We start from the raw sequence: 23,220 nt of genomic DNA on the forward strand, positions 1-23,220 counted from the left end.
TGTTCTTCAGATGTAGTAATCATGTAGTGGACAATCAATGGTGAAGTTGCACATGTTGTCTCACTCCTGTAGAAAAAAATACATGAATGCAAGAATACACGGGGTTAACTTCTCATGCATTTGCCTGATCATATCTTCCTTCATTTGGTAGATGCACCAACAAGGAGAGGGTTTTTTGCACAGCATCATCGTTCTCTCATCATGCGCCGAGACCCCCATCAGAGAGTACACACCGGCGAACAGTCGGTCTGCGTGGAACCGCTACACTCGCAAGATAGATACTTATAGGTCACGTGATTCGGTCGACATCGAGCTATCGAAACTTCAAAAGGGAAGATGACACAGAATGCAGTTAGAATCAAGGAGCGATTACGCACTTATCTTCGATCACGTTCGCCCTCGGGAAGATTCCAAGTCATCGAAGCGAGCTATGCCACTGGTCGAAAAAGTATTACATAGCCAGAGAAGCCCTAGTTTGATTCAATTTTGGCTAGGAGGAACATTCGGCAGAAATATTCCTAAGCCATTCACATGCCTATATTCACACCTGGGATCAAGATTTGCAAATCAGCTGCACTGAACTATGATGCTACCAAATATATATACACTTGCATGTGCGCGGAAAACTTCCGTATAATGATTCAGGCCCGATGTATATACGCGATTCAGGATTTTGTCTTCCATAAAATCAACCTTTTGGAGACATGTAGTCTAGAAATTTGGTGTCTCCTCCTATAATTTCACGTGCCATTAAGTACAAGAACCACCTTTCAGTCAAATCTCTAGAGGTTCGAAGAAAGGAAAGGAAAAAAGAAGAAAAACCTTCAAATCCCCCAGATTCATACTGTAGCCAGATTGCTAGCTTCGCTTTAAAGCTTGAGCGAGTAAATATACTCGGACAACCGAAAGACAGTTAGCTTACATGGAAGAAGAAGAGGAAAGGTACTCAGTGATTGTGCTTATGTTCATCCCGAATCTCATTCGAACTTACCGTTCGCAATTACTCAGTTCGTTCGAACGATTTTGCATATACATAGTTCTTAAAGGAGAGGAGGGGTGGGGGAGGTGGGAAGAAACATGACTTATCTGGACGGGGGAGGAGCGCGCGCGAGTCGAATCCCGAGAGACCAAGATTCACAAGGATAGGACGGTGCAAACGTTAGAACCTCCACCTATAACATTGCTTGCTCAAATGAGCATCTCAGAACAGCGGCACGAGAGAGAGCAAAACAGTTTCAGTTGCTAAAGCAACCGCGACCAAACTGTTCTGTCTTAGTTCTTGGTGCTAACTGTGGTTGGAATACTCATTTGAGCAAGAAACATTACTAGGAGGACTCCCATAAACTTCAACCCTCTCACTCTCTCTCTCTCTCTCTCTCTCTAGGTGGAGTAGCACAAAGTGACGAGCTCCCACAACCTCGTCTCGTGCAATAAATAGAACGCTAGTACCCATGTTTACCGATATGCCCCCAGTTTTTTCTAGCTAACTCAAACGCAGCTGTCATGGAGGCAACTCGTTACATCCTCCTTCCCACGACCCAAGAGTCCATTTTTAGGTCCCCCGGGGCTCGACCGCTCGTGCCGTCCGATACTTGAATGCTCGCCTTTCAAGCTGAAAGTCGGTCGATGTGTCGCGAACGTGGCCCGCTCTAGGTGCGCCTCTCCGAGGCTGTATTGAAGCGGGCATCGAGTCGGCTTCTGCCCCGTGATTGGAGGGCATAGAGGGAAGACAAAAGAGCGTTCGACATTCTCCCAGGCCCCGGTTGTTGACACTTGAAAGTCAGTTTTCAGAGGGTAGGAAGGAACCAATAAAAAAAAGAACTTGGGAGCAGAAAGCGATCGCCAGCTGATGAGCTGAAGGGAGAATTGTAGGTGTCCATGGAATGGCAGCTCAAGAGTCAATCTTTCCCGAAAACCCAACGACCAGACTCGTTAACAGCGACCACCCAATTGAATTCATGGCGTTTCTGAATGTGCAGATCACCACCATCTGTTCGCTTAACATATAGTTAAACTCCAATGGAGTCCTTTTGGGCGACCCCCCCTAAGATTTAACCCACCAGTTTCGTTCACCTTCTTTCCCTCTTTTGGGAACCTTTTTCTATCTTCACGTCAGTGAACATTGACCCTGATGGAATTACGTTACATCTGGCATGGCGACAAGACAGGCAGGCAGGGAAGAAAGTTGGGGGACTCTATGGGGACTTTAACTTTATACCAGGACGTGTGGCTGAACTCAACTCTATTGTCTTTCTCCGGAGAAAATGGGATCAAAAGGATTCTTCTTCTTTTTGAATTTTTAGGTACGTAATGTCTAGCCTGTAAGTTCAACTTTGAACAAAAATAAAAAAATGTTGAAGGCTTATAACGTAAAGTACGGAAAGATTTAGTGGGGTTCAAAGACTTTGGGGCTTGCACAGGGTGGATAGACCTAACAAATTTTTGTGGGGTGAATGCTTCCAAGCAGATTGGATGTCACTATGAACTTGGATGCAACCCCAGCTCTGTTTTGTTAGCGGTCAAGTGGGACGAGACAACATGGGATAAGCTTCATCGTCGAGAGGAAAACAACTCGGATCACCAGGGAAGGTTCCTAAATGACTGGTCAGTGATAAAGGAGATAAGGGTGCAAAGATAGTGAGGAGGTTTGCCTAGAAGCAGACATCCTCGAAAGAGTGTATAATAGCTCACTAATTGAGTGCTCTTACGCCAAAGATGAACGGGACTAAGCGATGTGCCGGAGTATTTTACATGAATTATACTATCAGAAAAACGACGCTCCTCATCCATAATGTTGGAACACACGTTTTCTCATTATTTAGAGAACATATCTTCTCGATTAATGAAATTTCAATTCTGTATGAGTTTGATTGTTGCTCTTCTTTTTTTTTTTTTTTTTTGGTAAGGTTGATTGTTGCTCTTCTTGTTCTCTCGAGAAATGTATTTTTTTTCCCCTTGGAGATGTGTAGATACCATACCTAGATAACATTCATGAAACGCTAAACTTGGTGGTTCAAGCAGCGCGCGTCCTTTCTAGCAAGGTTACTATCACTACAATCATGATTAAAAACATCTGAAACAAACTGTGGATTGACCACAGAGACATTATTGGACAGGGATTATAATTATACTCGAGTCATTCAAATACCGTCGGTATTTGGCATCCCCTAATTATACTAAACGATTTCATATCCAACCCCCCGCAATGTCTCACTAAACAATCACTCGATATCATGAAAGATTCATGAATCTCACCATGAAATCTCATGGATACAAACCATAGATTCTTCGGATGCAATTCGCAAGCCTGAGCACGCCGCACAGATTGATTTCATGGCGGAAACTTCTCTCCCCATTATTGGACATAAAAGACAAAAACCCAGTTGAACAATATATGCATACCAACCAAAAGTTTGCCACTCCCTACTCAATTTCAACGATTCCTATGGAGGCTTTCTTGAGCAAGTCGAGCAAGTGGAGCATGTCGGCACAAGGTGGGCCGAACTTCAACACACAATTCGCGTCGGATCGAATTCCGCAAATCATACTCGAATTCGAGATATAATCTAACTTCGAACAAGATGGGATAACTAGAACATTTTATGATGCGTATGCCAAAAATAGGTGCGATCCAAGGCCTAATTCTCCATCCTCGTAGATTCCCTGTAGTATTCCTAATGGACAGCCACACATTCAATGAAGAAGGTTAGGCCAATTGAAATGTCACTCATCTAGCCAAAAGTAAGATAAGACGAAAAAGAATTTGGTCACAAACATATGGACATAACTTCCTTCACTTGTTGAAATAGTTCCGAAGACGAAAATGTTGAAAAATAGGTAACTCATTATTAGCGCCTGCCTTTTCTTTATAGTACTAGAACAAACTGATTAGGTTGAAAAGGAGGAGGAAATTTGTTCTCATATTCCTTATCAATGCTTACCAGCCATATAGATTGCTAATCATATCATGTCACGGAAAACGCCAAGAGATGCGCGAATTCAACTGCCAAATAGCGAAGGATGAAAGTAAAATAAAAAACATACGAGACATGATATACGTGAATTCGAAGGAGAGAGAGGGGTTTCACTATCTTCAAATTACCAAAGTATGTTTCACAAATCTAAATATCTCACAAGAAGAGGTGAAGAACAATGCAAAAGAGGTAGAAGCGAAAGCAAGCCTTACAATGTAGTTTGCAGCATATCCTTTTTATAGCCCTTCTAAAAAAATCCTAAGATAAAGTGCATGGTCCAAAATAACTAATCTCTAATTTGAACCTTGTCGCTAACTTGAACTTAATCTCTAATTTGAAATTCAAAACTCAACATATCATATGCAGTTTCTTTTTTGGTTTTTCCGTTCTCTCGACTTTCATATTTGACTATAGTAATTTTTAAATATTAAATCGTGCCTTCATGGCAATTGATCCTTTTACCCTCCACCTCTCTATCAGTCTAAGACTCAAAACTGCCTAGCGTATGCAGTTTCCACTTGAACATCTCTCTTCATTTTTCACCAATTATTCTAACCTGCATACTGTTATTTGTGCCATTGAGTCTATCCTTACGATGACATCATTCATGTCATCTCTCGATGAACTTGAATGATTACAAATCAAATAAATAACCTACATGCTCTTAATTTGTGACATTGAGATTAGCCTATCAAATGACATCATGAATGACAATTTAACTTAACCATGGTTTATAGTAATCATCAAAGGCACAGAAGAGAAAACAAATAAAATCATAAATTTCCTTCTCTTGAACAAACCAAAAAGATCTCCATCTCTATTTCTTCAAATGCAATTATTCTTACCTTCCATTCTTCAACAAAGAAGGACAAGTTTAAACTCAACTTTCAACCAAGTTCAATGTTTACCAAATTTGTGTTGTTTTAAATTTTTAGTTCCAACCATCTAGTATTTTACAAGGTGAATTCATGGACTTCCATTTTATATCAAACTATTTGTTTTCAAGGAATGAGATTTGTAAAAAAAAAAAAATCTTTCAAGGCGAATGAAGGCTTTGTGTGTTCAAAATGCCATTCAAGGTAAGTGAAACTCTATGGGCAAAATTGGATTGATCTTCTTAGTTTTCTTGATCCTTGTTTGAGTTTACCTTAAAATATGAATAACACCATAGATACATGTTGTGAAAGAGATTAACAATTACACGATGAGCTAATAAGAGACAAAACCATGTATGAGTGATTTTAGATGATTTTGTATCATGGGTGATGACATGCTGATTTGAGATGAGAATGCTATTGCTTGAGGTCTACTTGTGTTTTATTTATTTATTTTTGAATTCGTTACTAATATCACATGAAAAGTTCATTGTGTTCATTATGCCATTAGGATATGTTAGTAGTCATCCTACAAATCATGGCTATTTTACATGGACAAAAACATGTCTGAGTGATTTCAAGATGATTTTGATGAGCAAAAGTGCTAGAGAGATGAACCTATGCACTTAAAAGGGGCAAAAATTAAATTTACAGCATATAAATCTTACGTGAACAGTGATTTATTAGCTAAAATTAGTATTAGTTGGTGATAAAGGTATATTAAATAAAGTAAATGAAAACGGTTAAAAATCGAGTCTTGCGGAATTGGGGCTTTGTAATTTCAAAAAGTTAGAGGTCTCATTTTCTAAAAGTGGAAACTTTTGGACCTATGTGCATTAGGGATGCCTATGACGGTAGGTTCTTTTCGACCAAAAAAAAAATGTTATGTCCTTCATTAGCTTTTCAATAAATTGCCTAATCTAGACAATTTATCCAATCAGTCAAAGTTTTGATTTTGTTGAATAAATATTTTGAAAAGGTGGTTGTTTTGGTAATGAAATAAAATCTGGGATTGACATATAGTATCAGCAAGATAGTCACATGGATCAAGTAAAATATGAATGGCCTTAGATAATTGATTTGACTAGTAAAGCTAGATTAAGAGCAAACTGAGGTAAAGCGTGAAATTTCAAAATGAGAAACTATGTTGGGTTAGTCTTGCAATTTTATTAAGCTGAAATTTTATAAATTGATGTCAATATGACGATAACAGTGAGTATAGGTTTGACATGCTCTTGGTGATCAAACTCGAAACGTTTTAGGTGTAAGATTAGTTTGGCGTAAAACTATCTTTAGTACAATGGATCCTGTAGCTCGATATACATTTTACTTCAACTTGCGAATAACATAAACTCATGTGATGTAAGAATGTTGCGAGCTCTTGGATTGAATTACCTTATGAATAAAAGTTAGCAGATTGTGAATGATAATACATTAATATTCGGTTTCCACGGTTACTATGACAAATGTCAAGAGATTGGTGTGATATTATTGCACTATAATTACACAGCAGTTGTTATACAGTGATGATTTGCATGAGATGACACTGTGTACCGAGTGCCGAGTGTTTTATGACTAAGAGTTTCCGGATTTGTAGAAGATGAAAAATGCATATTTAATTTCCAATGTTCATACGGAAACTGCCAAGAGGTGAGTATGATGTCATTTGCAAATGAGGTTATTGGTAATATACATGGCAATCTTAATTAATGCTACGATATTTTGCATGTGAATGATGTCATGTGATGAATACCTTTGTCATCGCCTATTCGCCAGAGAACAAACTTCCTCGTATGAGTATGTGTAAAAGAGTTTGGAATCATCCAGATGTTCTACCATCTGGGACATGTCTCCACAAGGTTGAGAGAACAAGAAGTCCAATGAATTACACACGAAATGATATGGCTTGAGTAGCCCAATATGACTTGAGTAGACTGTGAATATTACGAAATAGTCATCATCATGCGGATGTAATATGGTATAGTTTCCCTAAGGCTTTTGAAGGACACCCATAATGGATGGGCCGAGAGGTGTGGTATAGAAGTGTTTACGATTCCGACCCATGAGTTGGTGACGACGATGTCTCGCTAGTAAGATGCATCATGAGTCGAGATGATCCTAGCCAGTAACGAGTAGGGACTAGATACTCACATGTGTATATCGGTGGGCAACTATGTGGTCTTTGCGCATCATGAGATTGATACATTCATCGGAGTGCATTTGAGTGTTGACTGAATGCTAGCTCATGGCAATCTAGTTTATTCATTGCACACATGATTGTTGTCATTACGTATGCATTACATTATGCTGAGCAAACTTAAACAATATGTTTTGAAAACGTATGGTGAATACTCATTATTTTGAGTATGTGGATTAACTTACTACTGGAGTTAATTAGGATTAGATTACAAGCACTTGAATCATGTAGAATATATGCTATGTTCCTCAAGTGATTGAACTATTCTATTATGAATATGTAAATAACTAAGTATTACCTTGAATAAATGAATGATTGGTAGTTTCCGAATCATAATGATATGTAAATCATATTGGATATTACTCTTTAACTAAGAGGGTGCGCTCTAGAGCCGAGTGGCAAGTAGTTATCCTACTTTAGACCTAGAGCTTTTATTTGCTGAGCTTAGGCTCACCCTAACATACCTTACAGATTTGTTGAGTTCAAAGTTCAAGGGCATTTAGATAAGAACTTACGAAGATCTTTTCTTAGAATTATATGAGAGTGCAGAGCGAAAGTGGAAACGTATTTCTATACACAAGATTTTTGTTGACAATAGTTGAGGTTAAATTATTTCTACAATCGAGGATGAATTACTTATTCATCGGATGATGGGAGCGAAGTTGAATTATCTATTCATTCGAGATACAAATTGTGTGGAATATTTCAGGTCGTCACAAGTTATATCAAAGGGATGAGCCTCATAAATCATAACATGCCAAACCAAGTGCATTGTCTATATCTAGGATTTAAGACTATATCTGCTCTAGGAGGAACTAGGATAATTCAGAAAATATCGCAAGACGAGCATTTTAGGGAAATTTAGGATTTTTTTTGTTATTATCTCCACCTACCTCCGTTTTTTAGCGTCACTGTTCGTACCATCCGGTCCAAACTGCATGCGTGTGAGAGAGAGATACAAGAACAAGAAAACCTAACAAAGTATATTACTCATTCTTTAACTCGTCCATCATTCAAATTACACTCTTGTACGTACAAGAGTGAATTTGACTTTTTAGTTAGATATGCGGCGGAAGACTAGAAGACGATAAAATCGAATTCTGAAGCGAGTTTGTCTCATGGAGGAAAATGAATGATTTGGAAAATCTTTCTTCAAAGAAAAAAAAAATCGCTCACCAAATGAATGGACAAAAAAAAAATTTCCGTCGTCCATAAAAATGTTTAGATATGAATCATTATCGATGGTGAAACGTTTCAGGCGGTTATTTATAAAGAGTTATATTTTGAATCGTTCATTTTTTTCAAGAAACAAATGGAGCTTTGAAGTTGCAGTTCGAGATTATCATCCAGCTATACATATGTGCACTATTTCCCAAGTCAAAAACATAGTTATCTATGTCGGACGGGCCTTCTAGTCATGGGGAGTTTATAATTTTCAAGCATGACGATGATAAGCTGGAGTTCTTAATGGTCGGGCGGCGAGTTTTAAATTGCACCAACTTGCAATGTGGAGTCCTCGTTGTAACGTGGGCATACAAAGCAGAAATATAATAGTCGAAACCTATCAATCGGTCATGGTTCCCAATTGAATTTTAGTTTAGGGTCAACTTTTTCACTATGGACTTACACTATGAATGAGGTGGTGCTATAGATAAGCCTCTACTGTAGTCTAATAATTAAATCATTGATTCCTAGAGATGCATCTCCCTATGTGCTGGAATCGATGTGAATGATCGTGAGAGCTCTTTAAATTCTATCCGGTCTGATTACATATGAACCGAAGCAATCCGTTCTGCCCTCTACTTTATTTTTGGATCCTGAGGGTGAGTCGGCCGATCCTAACTTCATTTATGAGGAGCTGGACGACGAAGCCTCCTCCTCGACGCTGCTCTTTCAAAAAGACTGATTTTTTTTTTCTATTGTTTTTATGGTATCAAGTTTTTCTTACTGAAAGGAAAGGACCGCGCCTAGGCCGAGCTCAATGGAGCCTTGCTTTGTTCAAGCTAATGTCTTAGTCATCTCAAAGAGAACTTTTTTTACATGTGATTTTTTACTCATGAAATGATACACGTGACACAAAGAAAATCTTGACGAATAAGCAAAGAAACTCGAACGAGCATATCAACCCTGCACGTCTTTCTTTCAATAACATCATTCTTCTATGGAAAGATGGGATGATTCCTCGAGCGTGTGAAAGACACTCATTAATGATTGACGTAAGAATAGATAGGAGTAGACATGGCCAAATGAAACCGGAGGGCTCGGAATCGGCCTGTTGGCCGGGCCCATGGTTCCGACCCGGAATCGCTTGTTCCGGGCCGGTTTCGACCTGGAACTGCCCGTTCCGGGCCGGTTCCGACCCGTTTTTTTTTAAAAAAAAAAGGGGAGGCTCGGGAGAAAAGAACCGTTGGGCCCGAGAACAGGCCACGTCTAGATAGGAGTGGAGGTAGTGATTGATGGCTGCTGCCTCCACATGCACCCCCTCAAAAAAAGGATCTTTAGTTTTTGCCTTGATTTGCATGAAGAACGCGAGTAATTGGATCCAAAAAAGTAGACCCAATCATAGCCTCCTTGAATTAGTGCAGCTGTTTCTTGGAGCCCCCTACTAGCTTTTGTCCAAAGACAATATGCGGGTCCATCGACTGTTACATCGTGCACAACATGCAAATATATCGCTTGGTCAATGGACCCTATAAACCGTCAGATTATGTGGGTCCCACAGTGCAGCCCACGTGATCAACAATTCAGACGGTCTCGATTTATAGAGACCTTGTAACAACCGCACAACACTATACCTGAGGACGGACAACAATAGACTCGACGTTTTCCTGTCGCGCATAGCTCATTTACAAGCAGGACATGGATATGGATATTAGTCTGCCCCAAACGCGTCGAGCTAGAGAGTGCTGAGCCCAAACCAATCAGGTCCTAACGGTAGCCACCGAATCATTCTCGCTTTCTATGTAACTGAAGAACTCTCACTATATTAAAGAGCATCTCCGTTCCACTTTGTATCTCGAGAGCGAAAAAAGAAGGCAGAATATAAATCAAAGTCACCGACATCCGAGAGTAGCTCTTCCATCGGCGTTTATGGTTGTATTGGTGCAGAGCTTCTGAAGATCGATGTAACCGATAATGGTGTCCTCAAACACTACGTCCTGCAGTTGAGCTTCGTTGAAGGTAGACCCTGACAAAACGGTATTCTTGAATACAGCTCCTTGAAGATCCGCTTTCTGGAAATTCACCCTATCTAAAACGGCATTTGAGAAGTCGGTACCTGCGTATGGAGAATGGATCAATTCGTGGAAATAGACAGTAACTCTAGGAAAAAATGCACCATAACTGAATCACTTAGTAGCAAACTGAAATATGCCTATTGCACCTACTGTTTATAATACTTTTCATCAAGTGATTGTACAAGCACACCTGGAAAGGATTTTGCATTTCCCAGGACGCCTTGATGGATTGAGTTATCCACCATAAGCCAAATGGGCGATAGATGTTTCATGCACTTTCAAAGTTCACTCTCCAAAGTGGTTCGCAAATGCCAAGATTCGATTAAAACTAGCAGACATACAAAAACTAACAAGTCGTTTCTGCATTGATTGTATTGGTAATCAGTTGAAATCAACCATGGGCTCAGTATTTATATTTCGCTTTCATTTAAGGAAGATCCTCCAAACAAATAAGAAAATGCACCGAAAGTCGGGGGCACCGCAGCTTTTCCTTACAAAACTGAATCATCTAGCCTGAAAAGATGCTTTTTGCTAGAACTTGTAGAGCAGTTTATCACGTGCTCTTGGAATGCAGAAACTAGAGCGCGTCCTGTCTCTCGTTCCAACCGGTAATGCGGTCTTAACATCAAAAAGATCTTACAGCTCCATAAACAGTAAGCACGGGCAATGGTCAAAAGGAAAAAAATAAAAAGTATGAACGGTCACATAAGATACCTTTCGAAATAAATAAGTCCCCTAAGCTGAGAACTTATTGTACTAAAAAATATCGTTAAGTAAATGACACAGTTCCCAAAGTATAGGATGAGGAAGAAAATTACCCTTAAAGCTAGCTCCAACAGCATAAGCTTTTGACATTACCACTTCTGACATGTCTGCACCATCAAATTTAGCATCTGACATGAGTGCTGCCGCCAGTGACTTCCCTTTTAGGTTAGATTTTTCATTTGTATAATCGCAGAAGCGGAGATCAATTGGCTTGTCATAGACACCATTAGCCTGTCCTATTGTGTTGCCAACAAATGCACGTTCACAGCGGTTGGGCTCTGTTGATAAGGGAGGCAACCTCTGCAGCGTGAAAACCCCTTGGACAATGAAATATTATACATGCTGAATGATTTTAACCGTGTATCCAAAACTGTGGTTGTTATGATGGTCACGATGTACATTGGCAATCTCACAATTACAGGATTTAGTTATGTCATCGTGCGGAAAAAGAAAGTCGGTTATTGATCAAATTTCGTGATCTTACTCATAACTCCCTAAACAACCAAGCTATTATTGATGCAGACTTCACAATGATTTTTTTTACCAAAACGAAGACATTTTTATTTTTTAAATCTATAAAGACAAACATTTTATTAATATGTTAAGATCCTCATTGAACCTGTTTCTCTCAAAGACCTGCAAACTTTCTCCGACAATCAATTCATAAATCAAGACAAAAAATGAACATCTATGAAGTAAGTTACTGCTTTGACTGCAAACAAACATTTGTGTGCCTCATGCATACCAAGATTTAAAGTCTATCTCTTTCACGTGGCATCTTCTATAAGCAGGATTTCGATTGGTAACAAGTCAAGCAGAAGAAGCCATTTTTAAATCTAAAATACCAGCCCCTTGCATTCAACACCAAATAGGCCCTCTGAAAAGTGTCTCCACCACCGAAAAAAGAGCCTCATGGACCTTTTTCATCTTAGTTCATCAAAATGGCATTCCAACACAACAATGCACAAAACACATTCCTTAATAGCTGATTCCACCATACTATTCTACCTGAGAATTTGTGACTATTCTCTGTTATGCCCACTGTCATCAGCAATGACTTGGATCTAGCAACAGCATTGAAATCAATTGAATAAAGGGGTGCATCAGATGGACTGCCTTAGGGTGATGCAATGTGGAAGCGTTGCGACTTGAGAGGATGCTAAATTAGATCACATCAGGTAACCCTGAGAGGCTATTGCCCAAACCAAAGCTTCACTTTGAGTTTTCAGGTTCCGGATTGTATAGCTAATTAGACTAATCCTCATCCATGCAATACCACTCGAAAATCAAAGGAGAAAACAATCCAATGACAGAGACAGTATTAACTATAAGGTCCCAACCTGACTAGCAGCCATTACTGGCGAAGCGGCAGTCACGGCACAAACAGCAAGGACTCCGCAAGCCACATTCCTCAATTCCTTGAAACCACATGTGCTTTCCTTGATATTGCAACCTTCTTTAGAAGCTGCTCCAAGTAAAGACAACATTTCAATAGCAAATCCCACTCAATCACCTTCACATACTATAATCTGAGCTTCTATGTGTCGAATTACGGCCTTGTCTTTTCAATTCAGACTACGCGTAAAGCACCGTTTAAACCTTAAGAATCACCTCAGATGAGAGACTAACCCGGATCGCTCACTCAATCACTCAGTCATGGACATAAGTATCATAAAAACCATTTTTCTATACCTTCAAAAGCTCAAATTGCTACCTCTATTCCACTATGGCAAAACACATCGAACTTGATAACGAAAAGGAAAGCGAACCGGAGTACTGACCGGAGCAGGTGATGCGGATCGGCGAGTGGAGTTCGAAGGCGGGAGAGCGGCGGCACTTCGGCGGAAGGAGGCGGAGAGAGAGAGCGGTTTGAGAGAGTGGAGCTAAAAAAGTCGCCATTGCCGTATCGCTGAGCTTTCTGTCTATCCTTCCCTGTATTTTATCCGTTGATGGTTCTCGACTCATGCGCTCTTTGAATTCACACGTGGCATGCCACGTAGGACTGCTGATAGAGAAAGAAAAAAGGTGCTGGGCTGGGCTCGTAGGCCTGTGCATGGAAAAGGCCGGCCTAAACAAGTCTGACCTCCTAGCAAGGTGGGCCTAACGGTCCGACCGTTTGAAACGGCCCGGTCCGATTATCCAGCACTGCTTTTGAGTTTTGACCACCTCAAACGCTTTACTCATCCCTCTCGCTCTCTCTATCTCTATCTCTCTGTGATTCCGACTTACCAGCGACAAAGAAGAGGAGACCAAGCAAAATCGATCCTCGGGTTGGATCGAAACCATTCAATCGAGAGTAATGGACTCTCTGGGTGCGTACATCTCCTACGAGAAGCTGAACGGCGTCGCGACCTGGGTCGGAACCAGCGTCGCATCGGCCTTCTTCGCCTCCCTCGAGCGGTGCTCCTGCATCCACCTCTCTACCTCCGAGGACGACGCCGACGACCTTAGCGAAGCCCACGACCTCCCTCTCATGCTCTCCTCCGCCAATCGCAGCTCGTCTGCGGCCAATGGCGACCCCAACGACGTCGTCAACCTCCCCGTCTGAGTTCGGAGCTCCGAATTCGAGCAGCTCGGGTACAATTCCTGTCAATTTCCCCAGATCGATAGCGTTCTTCTTTTTGTTTATCTCTTTTGGGCGATATGTGGTCCTTTGGACGGTGTTCGCTGAATGTGATTAAGTCCTTTTTTCTTGTGTTTTCTTGGTTCGCTCCTAAGGTAGCACATTGGCGTGGCTTTATCTGGTCACGCAATCGTGAATCGTGATCCTTTGGCTGGATTGAGAGCTCGTGTCTGTTTGATTCACCGATGGGTCATGCTTGTTAATGTTTTGACTTTGCATCAGTATGTCTGGTTTCTCTTCTGTTCAGATTGTACAATGATAAAGCTTGTGTTGATATAACCTCTTCGAAGTCTCAGATTTGAACATGGCAATGGCAGTCTTCGCTTCTTTGTGAGTTGGAGCTGGGATAAACGCAACTTTTGAGCTGTTTCGTTCGAGATATGCTCCGTCTGTTGCTTATGTACTTCTTTCTGTTTTTCATAACGGCCAAAGAAAGATGGATCATAGCCCTTTTCATGGTTTTTCATCCATTTGATTCAAGTTTTAGGGTCCCAAGTACTGTTTTTTCGATCAAATGATGTGGTTTTCTTTATCCTTTAGAAGGAAAACCGAGTTAGGATGGGTGAATTGGGAGAGGTGGTGTCACTTTGGTTTGATATGAGAAACACAAAAAGATGTTAGTCCTGAAGCAGTCGATGAATTCGAATTGGAAGCCATAGCAGAGATGGCAAGAGAGAAGATGGACAAACGGGCATTTTTGTTATAGCCCTTAGAACTGATGATAGAAGGTTTGCTTGCTTATTGCAAGGGGGGTTTCAGCTTGCATCTATATCCTTAGTTTTGTTTACCATGCATTCGGATCATCTTAGAGACAGAGCATACAGTGTATTGAATTAATAATGAATGGGAACCAGTTTAGTTATTTCCACTGGATGCTAATGACATATGGTTCAGCCAGTATCGAAGCGTGGCTGCTCATTATTTGGGTAAGCTTACCACGGTATTGGCAAGTTTTTTGCTTTCTCTTTAGATCATATCCGTGGAACAATAGCTTAACTCAACATCGGGGCAGCATAATCTCTGTGTTAATAAAATGGACTCCTTAACGAGTGTCCCGGGGACACTTGTTTAGCATAGTCAATAAGGAAAACTTCAATTTCAAATGCCACATATCATGAGACTAGTAAGCGCACTTGAAAGATTTTTCCATATTTGATAGTTTAACGAGTGCCATAGAGGAACTCTTTCATAAAATCCTTAGCAAGTTTGTGGTATGGTTGAATGTGTGACTGCTTGTAGCTTTAAATGATCAGGATTCATTGTCAACCCTCTGTTTCTAAGTGCACCATGGGGAACTTGAGGGGCAGCAATCCGATAGCGTCATTACATTCGCAGGAAAATCATAGTATCGAAGTGGGGGTCCTCCTCAAATGACCTCCTTTTGATAATCAGAGAGTGATATGATTCACCAAGTCATAAAATTTTGGGCAAATTTGAACCAAGAGCTCGGATGTCCTACTCCTGCATCTCCTCGGGGTCACTCAAATATGCTAAGGACCGGCCCGACTAACCAATATTAGATTCTGAATTCAGTAGCGCAAAGTACTAGTATGGGAAACTATCCAGCTCTCCAAAAACCTTGTGGGTTAGAATGACGTGTTGCATATGGTTAATGCATTTTACCCTTCGTTTGGAGAAATATGATCCGTACTTGTTGAGGGCAATGTAGGCGTGCCAAATGCATCCATGCATGTTCGAAACAGAGATCTTCAGAGGCCTCAGCAATCGGTATGCATAGCCATTTGATTCATGTCTGGCAACTATTGCTAGCTTGATTCGTGTTTGTAGCATCTGATTCGCGTCCGTCGACTATTGGGTGCTTGGGCAGAATGTGCATGCGAGTTTTGCATCGCTATCGCCATCAGACAACATAACCGGATCGCCAGGCAGCAGGAGAACATAGTGTCCCGGGGCGATTGTTCCGAAATGAGGATCATGACTAAACGGGGTCATGAATTCCAACTGTTCATCAAAATCCCATTTTCATAAATCGAAGTTATGAATGTAAACGAAGTGGTTTGGAAAACCAATATGATTCTTGGAGCGTAAATCACATTTTACCAAACGCAGTAATAATAATAATAATAAACAAAAATTGTGTAAGGTTTTAAACGAAAAATATATATGAGTACTAATTGGAATTCAAACTGCAAAATAAAAATAAAAATAAAATAAAATAAAAGTGATGTCGAGAGGGCTCCTCCTGCGCAAATGGTGGGAATTAGTAGGGACTGAAAAATTTGAGATTGCTTCTCTGGGCCCTTCATGATGATGATCCTTAGTGGGTGGGTCCATCCATATTGACTTAATCCTGATGTGGATTCTTCTTGCGTTTTAACGTTTACACGAAGGATTAAATTTTTTTCTGTTTATTTAATTTTGGAATCAATGGGAGCGATTATTTACAAAATATAAAAAATAAAGCCTAATTTTTTATATTTTTTTTAATGAGTGCCTGTGGTCGGGGACTCGTGGGGTAGTCTGGATAATGACGATGATGTTTGCTGATACTTGAATGTGAAGTTTCATCTCTGTTTGGACAAAATAGAAGATGCGGCTTTGGACTACATTGGTAGCGTAAATCGACTAATTGTAAAGTCCCAGAAAACATTGGCAATCATAATTAAACCCGACAAAAACTAACTATTTCAGTCGATAAGTAACCCCACATAGTAATAAATATGCCATCTCTTTCTATTGGAGAAAATTATCAAAAAAGTCATAAACATATTGCATTTTTACCAATTCAATTTTAAATCTTTTGTATTTGTGCTAATTCAATTCTAAAATTTTTACTCTTGTACTAATGCAATCCGTTCGATCAATTTTGACCGGCCACCGCCGGCATGGACGCCAATCTTGATATATATAATTTTAATGATATGGTAATATTTTTTCAAACTAGTCTTTATGTTTCTTTTTTTCCTTTTTTCCATTTTACATGGGTAATTTTTTATTTTTTATTTATCTTTACATTGTTAAATTTACAAGATCGGGCGATGAAAGAAGAATTGTTATGTCGATTGCTTTTATCCACTCTTTATTTCATTTTTTTTTTAAATTAGATTGTTTTACCGTTACCGTCTACGAATTTTCTCTTCGGTAGCTTAATGTATTAGTGGATCAAATGCTGTGGCTCTTACTGTTAACACAGTACGACATGCAATAATTCAAAGGGTTGACCGGGGAATAATGCCTCGGGGACTTTACGCCTCGAGGAATGCGAGGTCTGGATTTCGATTTTTATTCCATCTTATCTCTTCGAGTTCGGCCACGAGAATATCGTTTTCCGAATCCTCTTATTCTAGGACATGTGACCATCAAATTAGAAAGGTCAATATAATGTTGATGCCCGAAAACTGACACCGGTACCATCTGATTAAAAAAATAAATTAGGATGAATTAACTAAAGGTCCTAAAACTTATCGTTTTTTTCGAATCCCCTTATTCTCGACGTGATGGTCGTGCAGTAGGTTTGGGCCAGGTGTGGTGCGGAGTTGTCCTTGGTCCCTTGGCAAGCGATTGCCGAAGGAGGGAGAGATCGCTGGGACTCTTCCCCATATCCGAGGACGACCGGTGGCGCTCGCCTAGATCTAAGCGAGAGCCTACAAGCCTTAGCCTCTTTTCTTCAAAAACTATAATAAAGAATGCCATATTGGCACCACATATTAATAAATAAAAGAAGTCATGTCAAAAATTTTCATTAGCCTTATTGAAAAAAGTAGTCAACATAATGGTTTGAATATACTTTTCGAAAGTTTTGGTAGTGCATGATAACACTACTGCTTTTTAATTTCCCCGCCGGAAGTCATTCTAGCAGAGAAATTTGTTTGGTAAACACCCACCAGAAGTAAAAAGCCGTTTGACAAATGTTTTTTAGTTCTGACAAGAATTTGGCCTTACGAAGTGGAAATTAACTTCGGATCACGTTTTCCTTCAATCTTGAGAAGTAAAAAAAAAATTGCTTCTCCCTTTCTCCATTCTCGACCAGAATTCATCCCATCGTAAAAACCCTTTTTGTGGACAGCACCCAAAAGCTTCTCTCGATGGTAAGCTCCCGTCCCTGCGCGTCCACCTCCGCATCCGCCTCGGCGTCCGCCTCTACCTCCACTTCCGCTTCCGCCTCCGCCTCACTTTGGACCTTCACTTTCGCCTCGGCCTCTGCTTTTGCCTTCGCCATATCCTCTCGATTTGCAGATCCAACGACCTCAATGAGCTGCCGATTGTGATTCGCTCGTCCCAGTCCTCTTCTATATTCATTGCCGGTCGATATACCCATATGCGGCCACGCATCCCGATTACCCCTTTCGAGAGCCTTCGCTTCTACTGTTGCTTCTGAAAACTCTATCATGAGTTCTGATTTGCCTCCCGTGCTTCTGAAATCCCCGGGCTTCTTGCTAGAGTCAATGGCCGGCGTCCATCATCAAGAGGTGAAGGGCTTCGGTGGTGACTCACCGAGTCGTCGTGGTGCGAACATCCCCATGCTTCTTGCTAGAGTCAATGGCCGGCATTCGTCGTTGAGAGATGAAGGGCTTCGGTGGTGACTCAACGAGTCGTTGTGATGCAAAAATCCCCGGGCTTCTTGCTAGAGTTAGTGACCGTTGTCCGTCGTCGAAAGGTGAAGGCCTTCGGTGGTGAGCGTCCAACGGCCGCGCAAGAGTGGCGACGAAGAGGACGAGCGAGGGTTGTCGAGCATCCGATGGCCGCCGACGGCTGTCTTCCGTCCTCAAGGAGTGACGATCTTCGATGGAGCAAATTTAGGGTTTTGCCTGTTTGCTTTGGGGAGGAGCGTAGGTTGCTAGCGTCGTTTTCATTTTGGCCAAAATTGGAAGATCGACCAAAGGGAAAAAGCCCAATTGTTTTTGTAAAAGTGTTTTGTGCTGGGAAGTTACTCCGAAGTAAAAATTTGCACTTATTTTCAAACGAATTTCTATTTCAGAAATAGAAATTTTAAGCCATTATCAAACAAATTTTCCTGTCAGAAGTAAAAATTTGTTTCAGTTATCAAACGCATTTCTCTATCAGAAATCAACTTCCGAAGCAGAAATAGAAAAAGCTACTTACGCTAAAAAGCAGAAGCTGAAAAATTCACTTCTTGCTAGAATGACTTCTGGAACAGAGAAGTGTTATCATGCACTACCTTTAAGACTCAACTATACTTTCGCACCAAGTTTCGAGACTTCTTGTGAATTTATCCCAAAGCAAATACGCAATGTCCGAGCTCCAAACTCCAAAGCATCGCTCACCTAATAATCAGTAAAGGGGACCAAACCAATTGCACAAGTAAATATGCAAGCAAGTTATTGGATTTAAGCATTTATATTTAAAAGGAAAATGTCTTTCAAATCGTTGAATTTTCTCGAGACAAACGAATTGAATCCCTTAGAATACACACATCATAAAGGCGATGGTTATATAATCGTTTGAAATGCTTCGACAAATTAATTGAGCCCTTAAATAAGCGGCCTATTAGATAAAATGACGAAGCTTTGTGACCCCGATCATTTAAAAGTCCAATTAGGTTATGTCGTGTGTGACTGAGTAAATCGATTTCAATTTTACTAACACATCATTTGATATCTCAAATATACCTACAATATTTGCACACATGAAGTTGGGATAATTTGCATGCATCTATGCATATCAGTTCGAATATCCATGTTAAATGGGAGAAAGATCTATCGGTGAAACTCCATTTTTCTCTTTCCGTGAAAATGTTGGTCAGAACAGAAGGAATCCAGCTTTAGTGGGGAGAGTTGCAGTGGAGAGGCACCCAAAGGGAGAGAGACCACATCAGACGAAGAATAAAACTTGACCATCCACCACTAATCTCATTACATCGATCCGCGTGCGACAATTCCTTGTCCCATGATGTAACAATCCAACGTTTAATCCCACCCGAATTACCAAACTACCCCTCTCCCCCTCTTTCTCGTACGTGTGGGTTCGAGTTCATACGCTCTTCATACAGGGAGTCGGCTGGTTATAACGCATGGAATCACATGCTTTCTCTCTCTTGTGTTTTTTTTTTTGTTTTTTTGGGGGGGGTGGTGGGGAGGTGGGTGTGTTTGCAACTTTTGGGCTTTAAGACCAGCAAGCAGCTTGAAAGGAAAGTTGGCGATTTTTTTCCTTCTCAAACACTCCATTAAAAGCTTTTTCCTCCTCTCTTTTCCCAGTCTTCACTTCACCTTTTTCAGCTTCCTCTTAAGAGCCATGGACAGCACACCCCCATCTCAGTGGACTGCACAGGTACTCCTCCTCCTCCTCATCTCTCCCCCCACAACACAATCATTTTCAGCTGAGAATTTTTCTCTGCTCAAATTGTGGGATGAAAAACTTTTTCCCCTCTCTTTTGTTCGATTGCTTTGTTCCCTTCCTTCCCCTTGGACTTCAAATCAAAAAGAAAAAAAGGGAAGGGATGGGGGGAGGAAAAGGAAAAGCACCTTTTTTTAACCTACGAGATGATGTTCAGCAAGCAAGACCCTCCACTAAATACGCTCGAATTTATGTTGCTGTCGTTTTGGAGATCTTTCTTGAGTCCTTGAAAGTACTGCCTACCCTTTTTCTAATCCATCTTTTCCTCCTGTCTTCCTTCTGAAAAGTTATGGTAATCTCTCTTCCAAAAGCCTTGAAAGCACCTTCTTTTGCCTTGGTTTTCTCTGTCTTTGTTTGTTTCCTTCTCTTGTTCCCCTCGTCTCTCTCCGTATTCTGTTTTCTTCATGCCTTCCTTCCTTCCTTCCTATGGTTCTTTGAATTTCAGGGATTCATTGGGGTGATTAATGGTAACCCCTCGATGGAAGTAGCATCATCGTCGAGGCCCGTGTCTGTGAGCTTGCAAGAGATCAAGACTACTACTTGTGGAACCACGACGACAAGCAGGCCGCAAAAGGATCAAGCCCTGAACTGCCCAAGGTGCACTTCGAGCAACACCAAGTTCTGCTACTACAACAACTACAGCCTCTCTCAGCCCAGGTACTTCTGTAAGACCTGCAGGAGGTACTGGACCGAGGGTGGGTCCCTCAGGAATGTCCCCGTGGGTGGTGGCTCCAGGAAGAACAAGAGACCCTCTTCGTCGACTTCTTCTTCACCATCATCGAAGATCATCAAGCTTCCTGAAAACCCTAAGGCCCATGAAGCCCAACAAGACCTAAACCTGACATACCCACCCGATACCACTACTACTACTGATCAACACAGTCTCAGGAGCAGCAGTGGAATTATTGCTTCTTCTTCAATGGGATTGAGCTTAAGCTCCTTCATGCCGCCCATGCCTGTAGTAACTGACTCAAGCTCCAATTTTTATGCAGCCGGTGGCTTAAATTTCCATCATCTTCTTGGACTCAAACCACCGACAACCTCACTGGGTAGTTTTTCTGGGGATGGGTTCGAGAGTGCTGGTTTTCTTGGGAACCTCCAAGGGTTGCAAGACAGTGGCAATGGCGATAACAATAATGATGGCGCAAAGCTGTTTTTCCCTGTGGAGGATGGTTTGAAGCATCAAGTGACTGCAACTACTGGTGTTGATGGTCAGTTTGGTCTTCAAAGCAGAGGACAAGGAGATCATTCAAATGGGTATTGGAATGGAGTGTTGGGCACTGGACGATCATGGTGATCGATTGAGAAAGATTAGTATTCGATCATGATCATCACACACTATTCAAGGGTTTGGTTTTTTTTACCTTTAACGTTTCATTTCTTCTCTTGGGATTGGATCAACTTGGTTGGGTTGGAGAGTTTGATGGGAACTAACAATCAGGGTAACATGGTGTTTTTCACCCTCTCCTTTCTTTCTCTTGCTTTATTATTCTCTCTCTCTCTCTCTCTCTCCTTTGTCTCTGAAGCTAGTCTTGGAATACTGTATTATGTGTTCTCAAGCATGGAATGGAGAACTGGAGATTAGCGTAAACGAAGTCAAATGGTCGTTACTAGGTTTTGTATAGTTTCAAGATGTCTGAACGGTTTGATTTGGTAAATCATCTGTACGAGTATGTTCGCTGTTACCTTCTTTTTTCCTTTTCTCCCCTGAGCATGAATGAGTTGGAGTTATGGCTGACAATCCCTTCGCTCTCTCTCTCTCTCTCTCTCTCTCTCTACTTTTTGCTTTGAAGACGAGTCAGAGAAGGGTAGGTCTTATCAGCAACATCTGGGTCTCTGAGAGATTCGTTTCTTCTTCTTCTGTTTTTTCCCTCCATGAAAGCAGCAGCTTCATGGAATAAAGTTGGGATCTGATCTGAAGAAAGATTAATTACCAGAAAGATGGGAAAGGACCAGCTAGGGCGGGTACGACCCATCACCTTTTGCCTCACATGGCATGCCACTTTGAAACTCATGATGATGGTGATGATGCAGGCTCCTCTTTTGACGATTAGATTACTCCTGTCATCACAAGAACAGATAGAGAAACCTTTGCTTTGTAGTGCCCCTACGGGCCTACACTGTTTATCCAACCATCTAAAAAAAATAAAAAGTTAATACATCGACCGTTTTCAGCTCATGCATTATCGGTATTTCGAAAATCGAAAGATGTGTATGAAGTATGTTTATAAGTGTGCTGCATATACTCGTTAACAATATCTTATTTTGGATAACGTCGGTCATGTTAAAAAGTAAGATTCGAACGCGATATACCTTTTTAGATGGTGCTGGTAAATTTGATACTGTTCAGCTCAAGAATTTTACTTTCACCCATCTCTCACCATTTCTCGTTGCAACCAGTCAGTCCAAATGTGGTTGGATACATGCTGATGGCAATGTGATCCATTCCCATGAAAGATCATTGCTCATTGCAAACTCCAATGGAAATATTCCGAGCTGCTTTTGTTCATTTGACGACAAAGCAGCTGCCAGATTTTCACGACCCTCTTCTCTCTCTCTCTCTCTCTCTCTCTCTCTCCCCAACATCAGCAGGGCCCTCCCACCAAAACATTCCCCTCGGCCAGGGCAACCGCGAGGGACACCTTAATCTCTCATCCTCTTACCAAAATCTACGCGATGTCGACCTTCGACGCCCCCCATACACAGATCCATTCGTTCATCCCAAACGTGCATTTTGCATTCCCATGCTCGACAGCCGGCTGTCGATGTGAGAACAGTTCGAAATGGAATGGAGGAGACCCTTTTGAAGATCGAATGAGCATCGGTCTGGTCGAGAGAATCCGATGAATGCTGGGTCCGGGTCGGCCAACGGTGATCTGGAACTTTGAGTTGCCGACTGCGCACGTTCGCTGCCGTTATGTTTGAGCCGTGGAGGTGAAAGCAATTCTTCATGATTCATCATCATTAGTGGTATTATCATATGAGGAAATTGGTCAGTGGAATTGGGCGGGTGCCACCACCCCCACCACCACTATTTTCATGAAAAAGGGTCACTTTCTTGCCAAACTTGGGGCCATCTAACTTCCCTCTGCTTCTCCTTGAAGCTTTCTCTTTGTTCCTCTAGATTTGTCGATGCAATGGGCAGGACTTCAAATATCCCTTGGCCCCTGTACGTTCGGCGATAATTGCTAAATGTGCATGATGAAAAATGACCCATTAAACTTTTGTCCTGCGC

General features: G+C 41.2%; 2 protein-coding genes across 5 annotated transcripts; one reads left to right on the plus strand and one right to left on the minus strand.

The window, feature by feature from the left end:
• Positions 1-1,359: 1,359 nt before the first annotated feature.
• On the plus strand, positions 1,360-21,691 carry LOC115754310 (dof zinc finger protein DOF4.6-like). Of its 3 annotated transcripts, XM_048282049.1 has the most exons (3): positions 2,919-2,930; positions 14,710-14,714; positions 20,244-21,691. In XM_048282049.1, exon 3 carries the CDS (start codon positions 20,275-20,277, stop codon positions 21,280-21,282), a length of 1,008 nt encoding a protein of 335 aa, XP_048138006.1. In that variant the 5' UTR covers positions 2,919-2,930; positions 14,710-14,714; positions 20,244-20,274; the 3' UTR covers positions 21,283-21,691. The 3 variants fall into 3 exon arrangements, with proteins under 3 accessions (XP_030549149.1, XP_048138006.1, XP_030549148.1); XM_030693289.2 differs by lacking the exons at positions 2,919-2,930; positions 14,710-14,714 and adding an exon at positions 1,360-1,382 and having other exon boundaries at positions 20,366-21,691; XM_030693288.2 differs by lacking the exons at positions 2,919-2,930; positions 14,710-14,714 and adding an exon at positions 19,720-19,919 and having other exon boundaries at positions 20,431-21,691.
• Positions 9,817-12,993, minus strand: LOC115754312 (thylakoid lumenal 17.4 kDa protein, chloroplastic). Of its 2 annotated transcripts, none has more exons than XM_030693293.2 (4): positions 12,817-12,993; positions 12,388-12,512; positions 11,101-11,347; positions 9,817-10,323 (listed from the first exon to the last, which is right to left on the minus strand). In XM_030693293.2, the coding sequence occupies exons 1-4, from the start codon at positions 12,944-12,946 to the stop codon at positions 10,100-10,102; spliced, it is 726 nt and encodes a 241-aa protein (XP_030549153.1). In that variant the 5' UTR covers positions 12,947-12,993; the 3' UTR covers positions 9,817-10,099. The 2 variants fall into 2 exon arrangements, with proteins under 2 accessions (XP_030549153.1, XP_030549154.1); XM_030693294.2 differs by having other exon boundaries at positions 12,829-12,989.
• Positions 21,692-23,220: the final 1,529 nt, after the last annotated feature.

Source organism: Rhodamnia argentea, chromosome 7 (genome assembly GCF_020921035.1).
Source record: "Rhodamnia argentea isolate NSW1041297 chromosome 7, ASM2092103v1, whole genome shotgun sequence".
In the NCBI taxonomy this organism is placed as follows: Eukaryota; Viridiplantae; Streptophyta; class Magnoliopsida; order Myrtales; family Myrtaceae; genus Rhodamnia; species Rhodamnia argentea.

Coding starts and splice junctions, on each gene's coding strand:
- LOC115754312 (XM_030693293.2), bottom strand. CDS start 12,946: ATGGCGACTTTTTTAGCTCCACTCTCTCAAACCGCTCTCTCTCTCCGC. Junction 11,348..12,387: donor CAGTAATGGCTGCTAGTCAG/GTTGGGACCTTA, acceptor TTCACGCTGCAG/AGGTTGCCTCCCTTATCAAC. Junction 10,324..11,100: donor TGTTGGAGCTAGCTTTAAGG/GTAATTTTCTTC, acceptor CTCCATACGCAG/GTACCGACTTCTCAAATGCC.
- LOC115754310 (XM_048282049.1), top strand. CDS start 20,275: ATGGTAATCTCTCTTCCAAAAGCCTTGAAAGCACCTTCTTTTGCCTTG.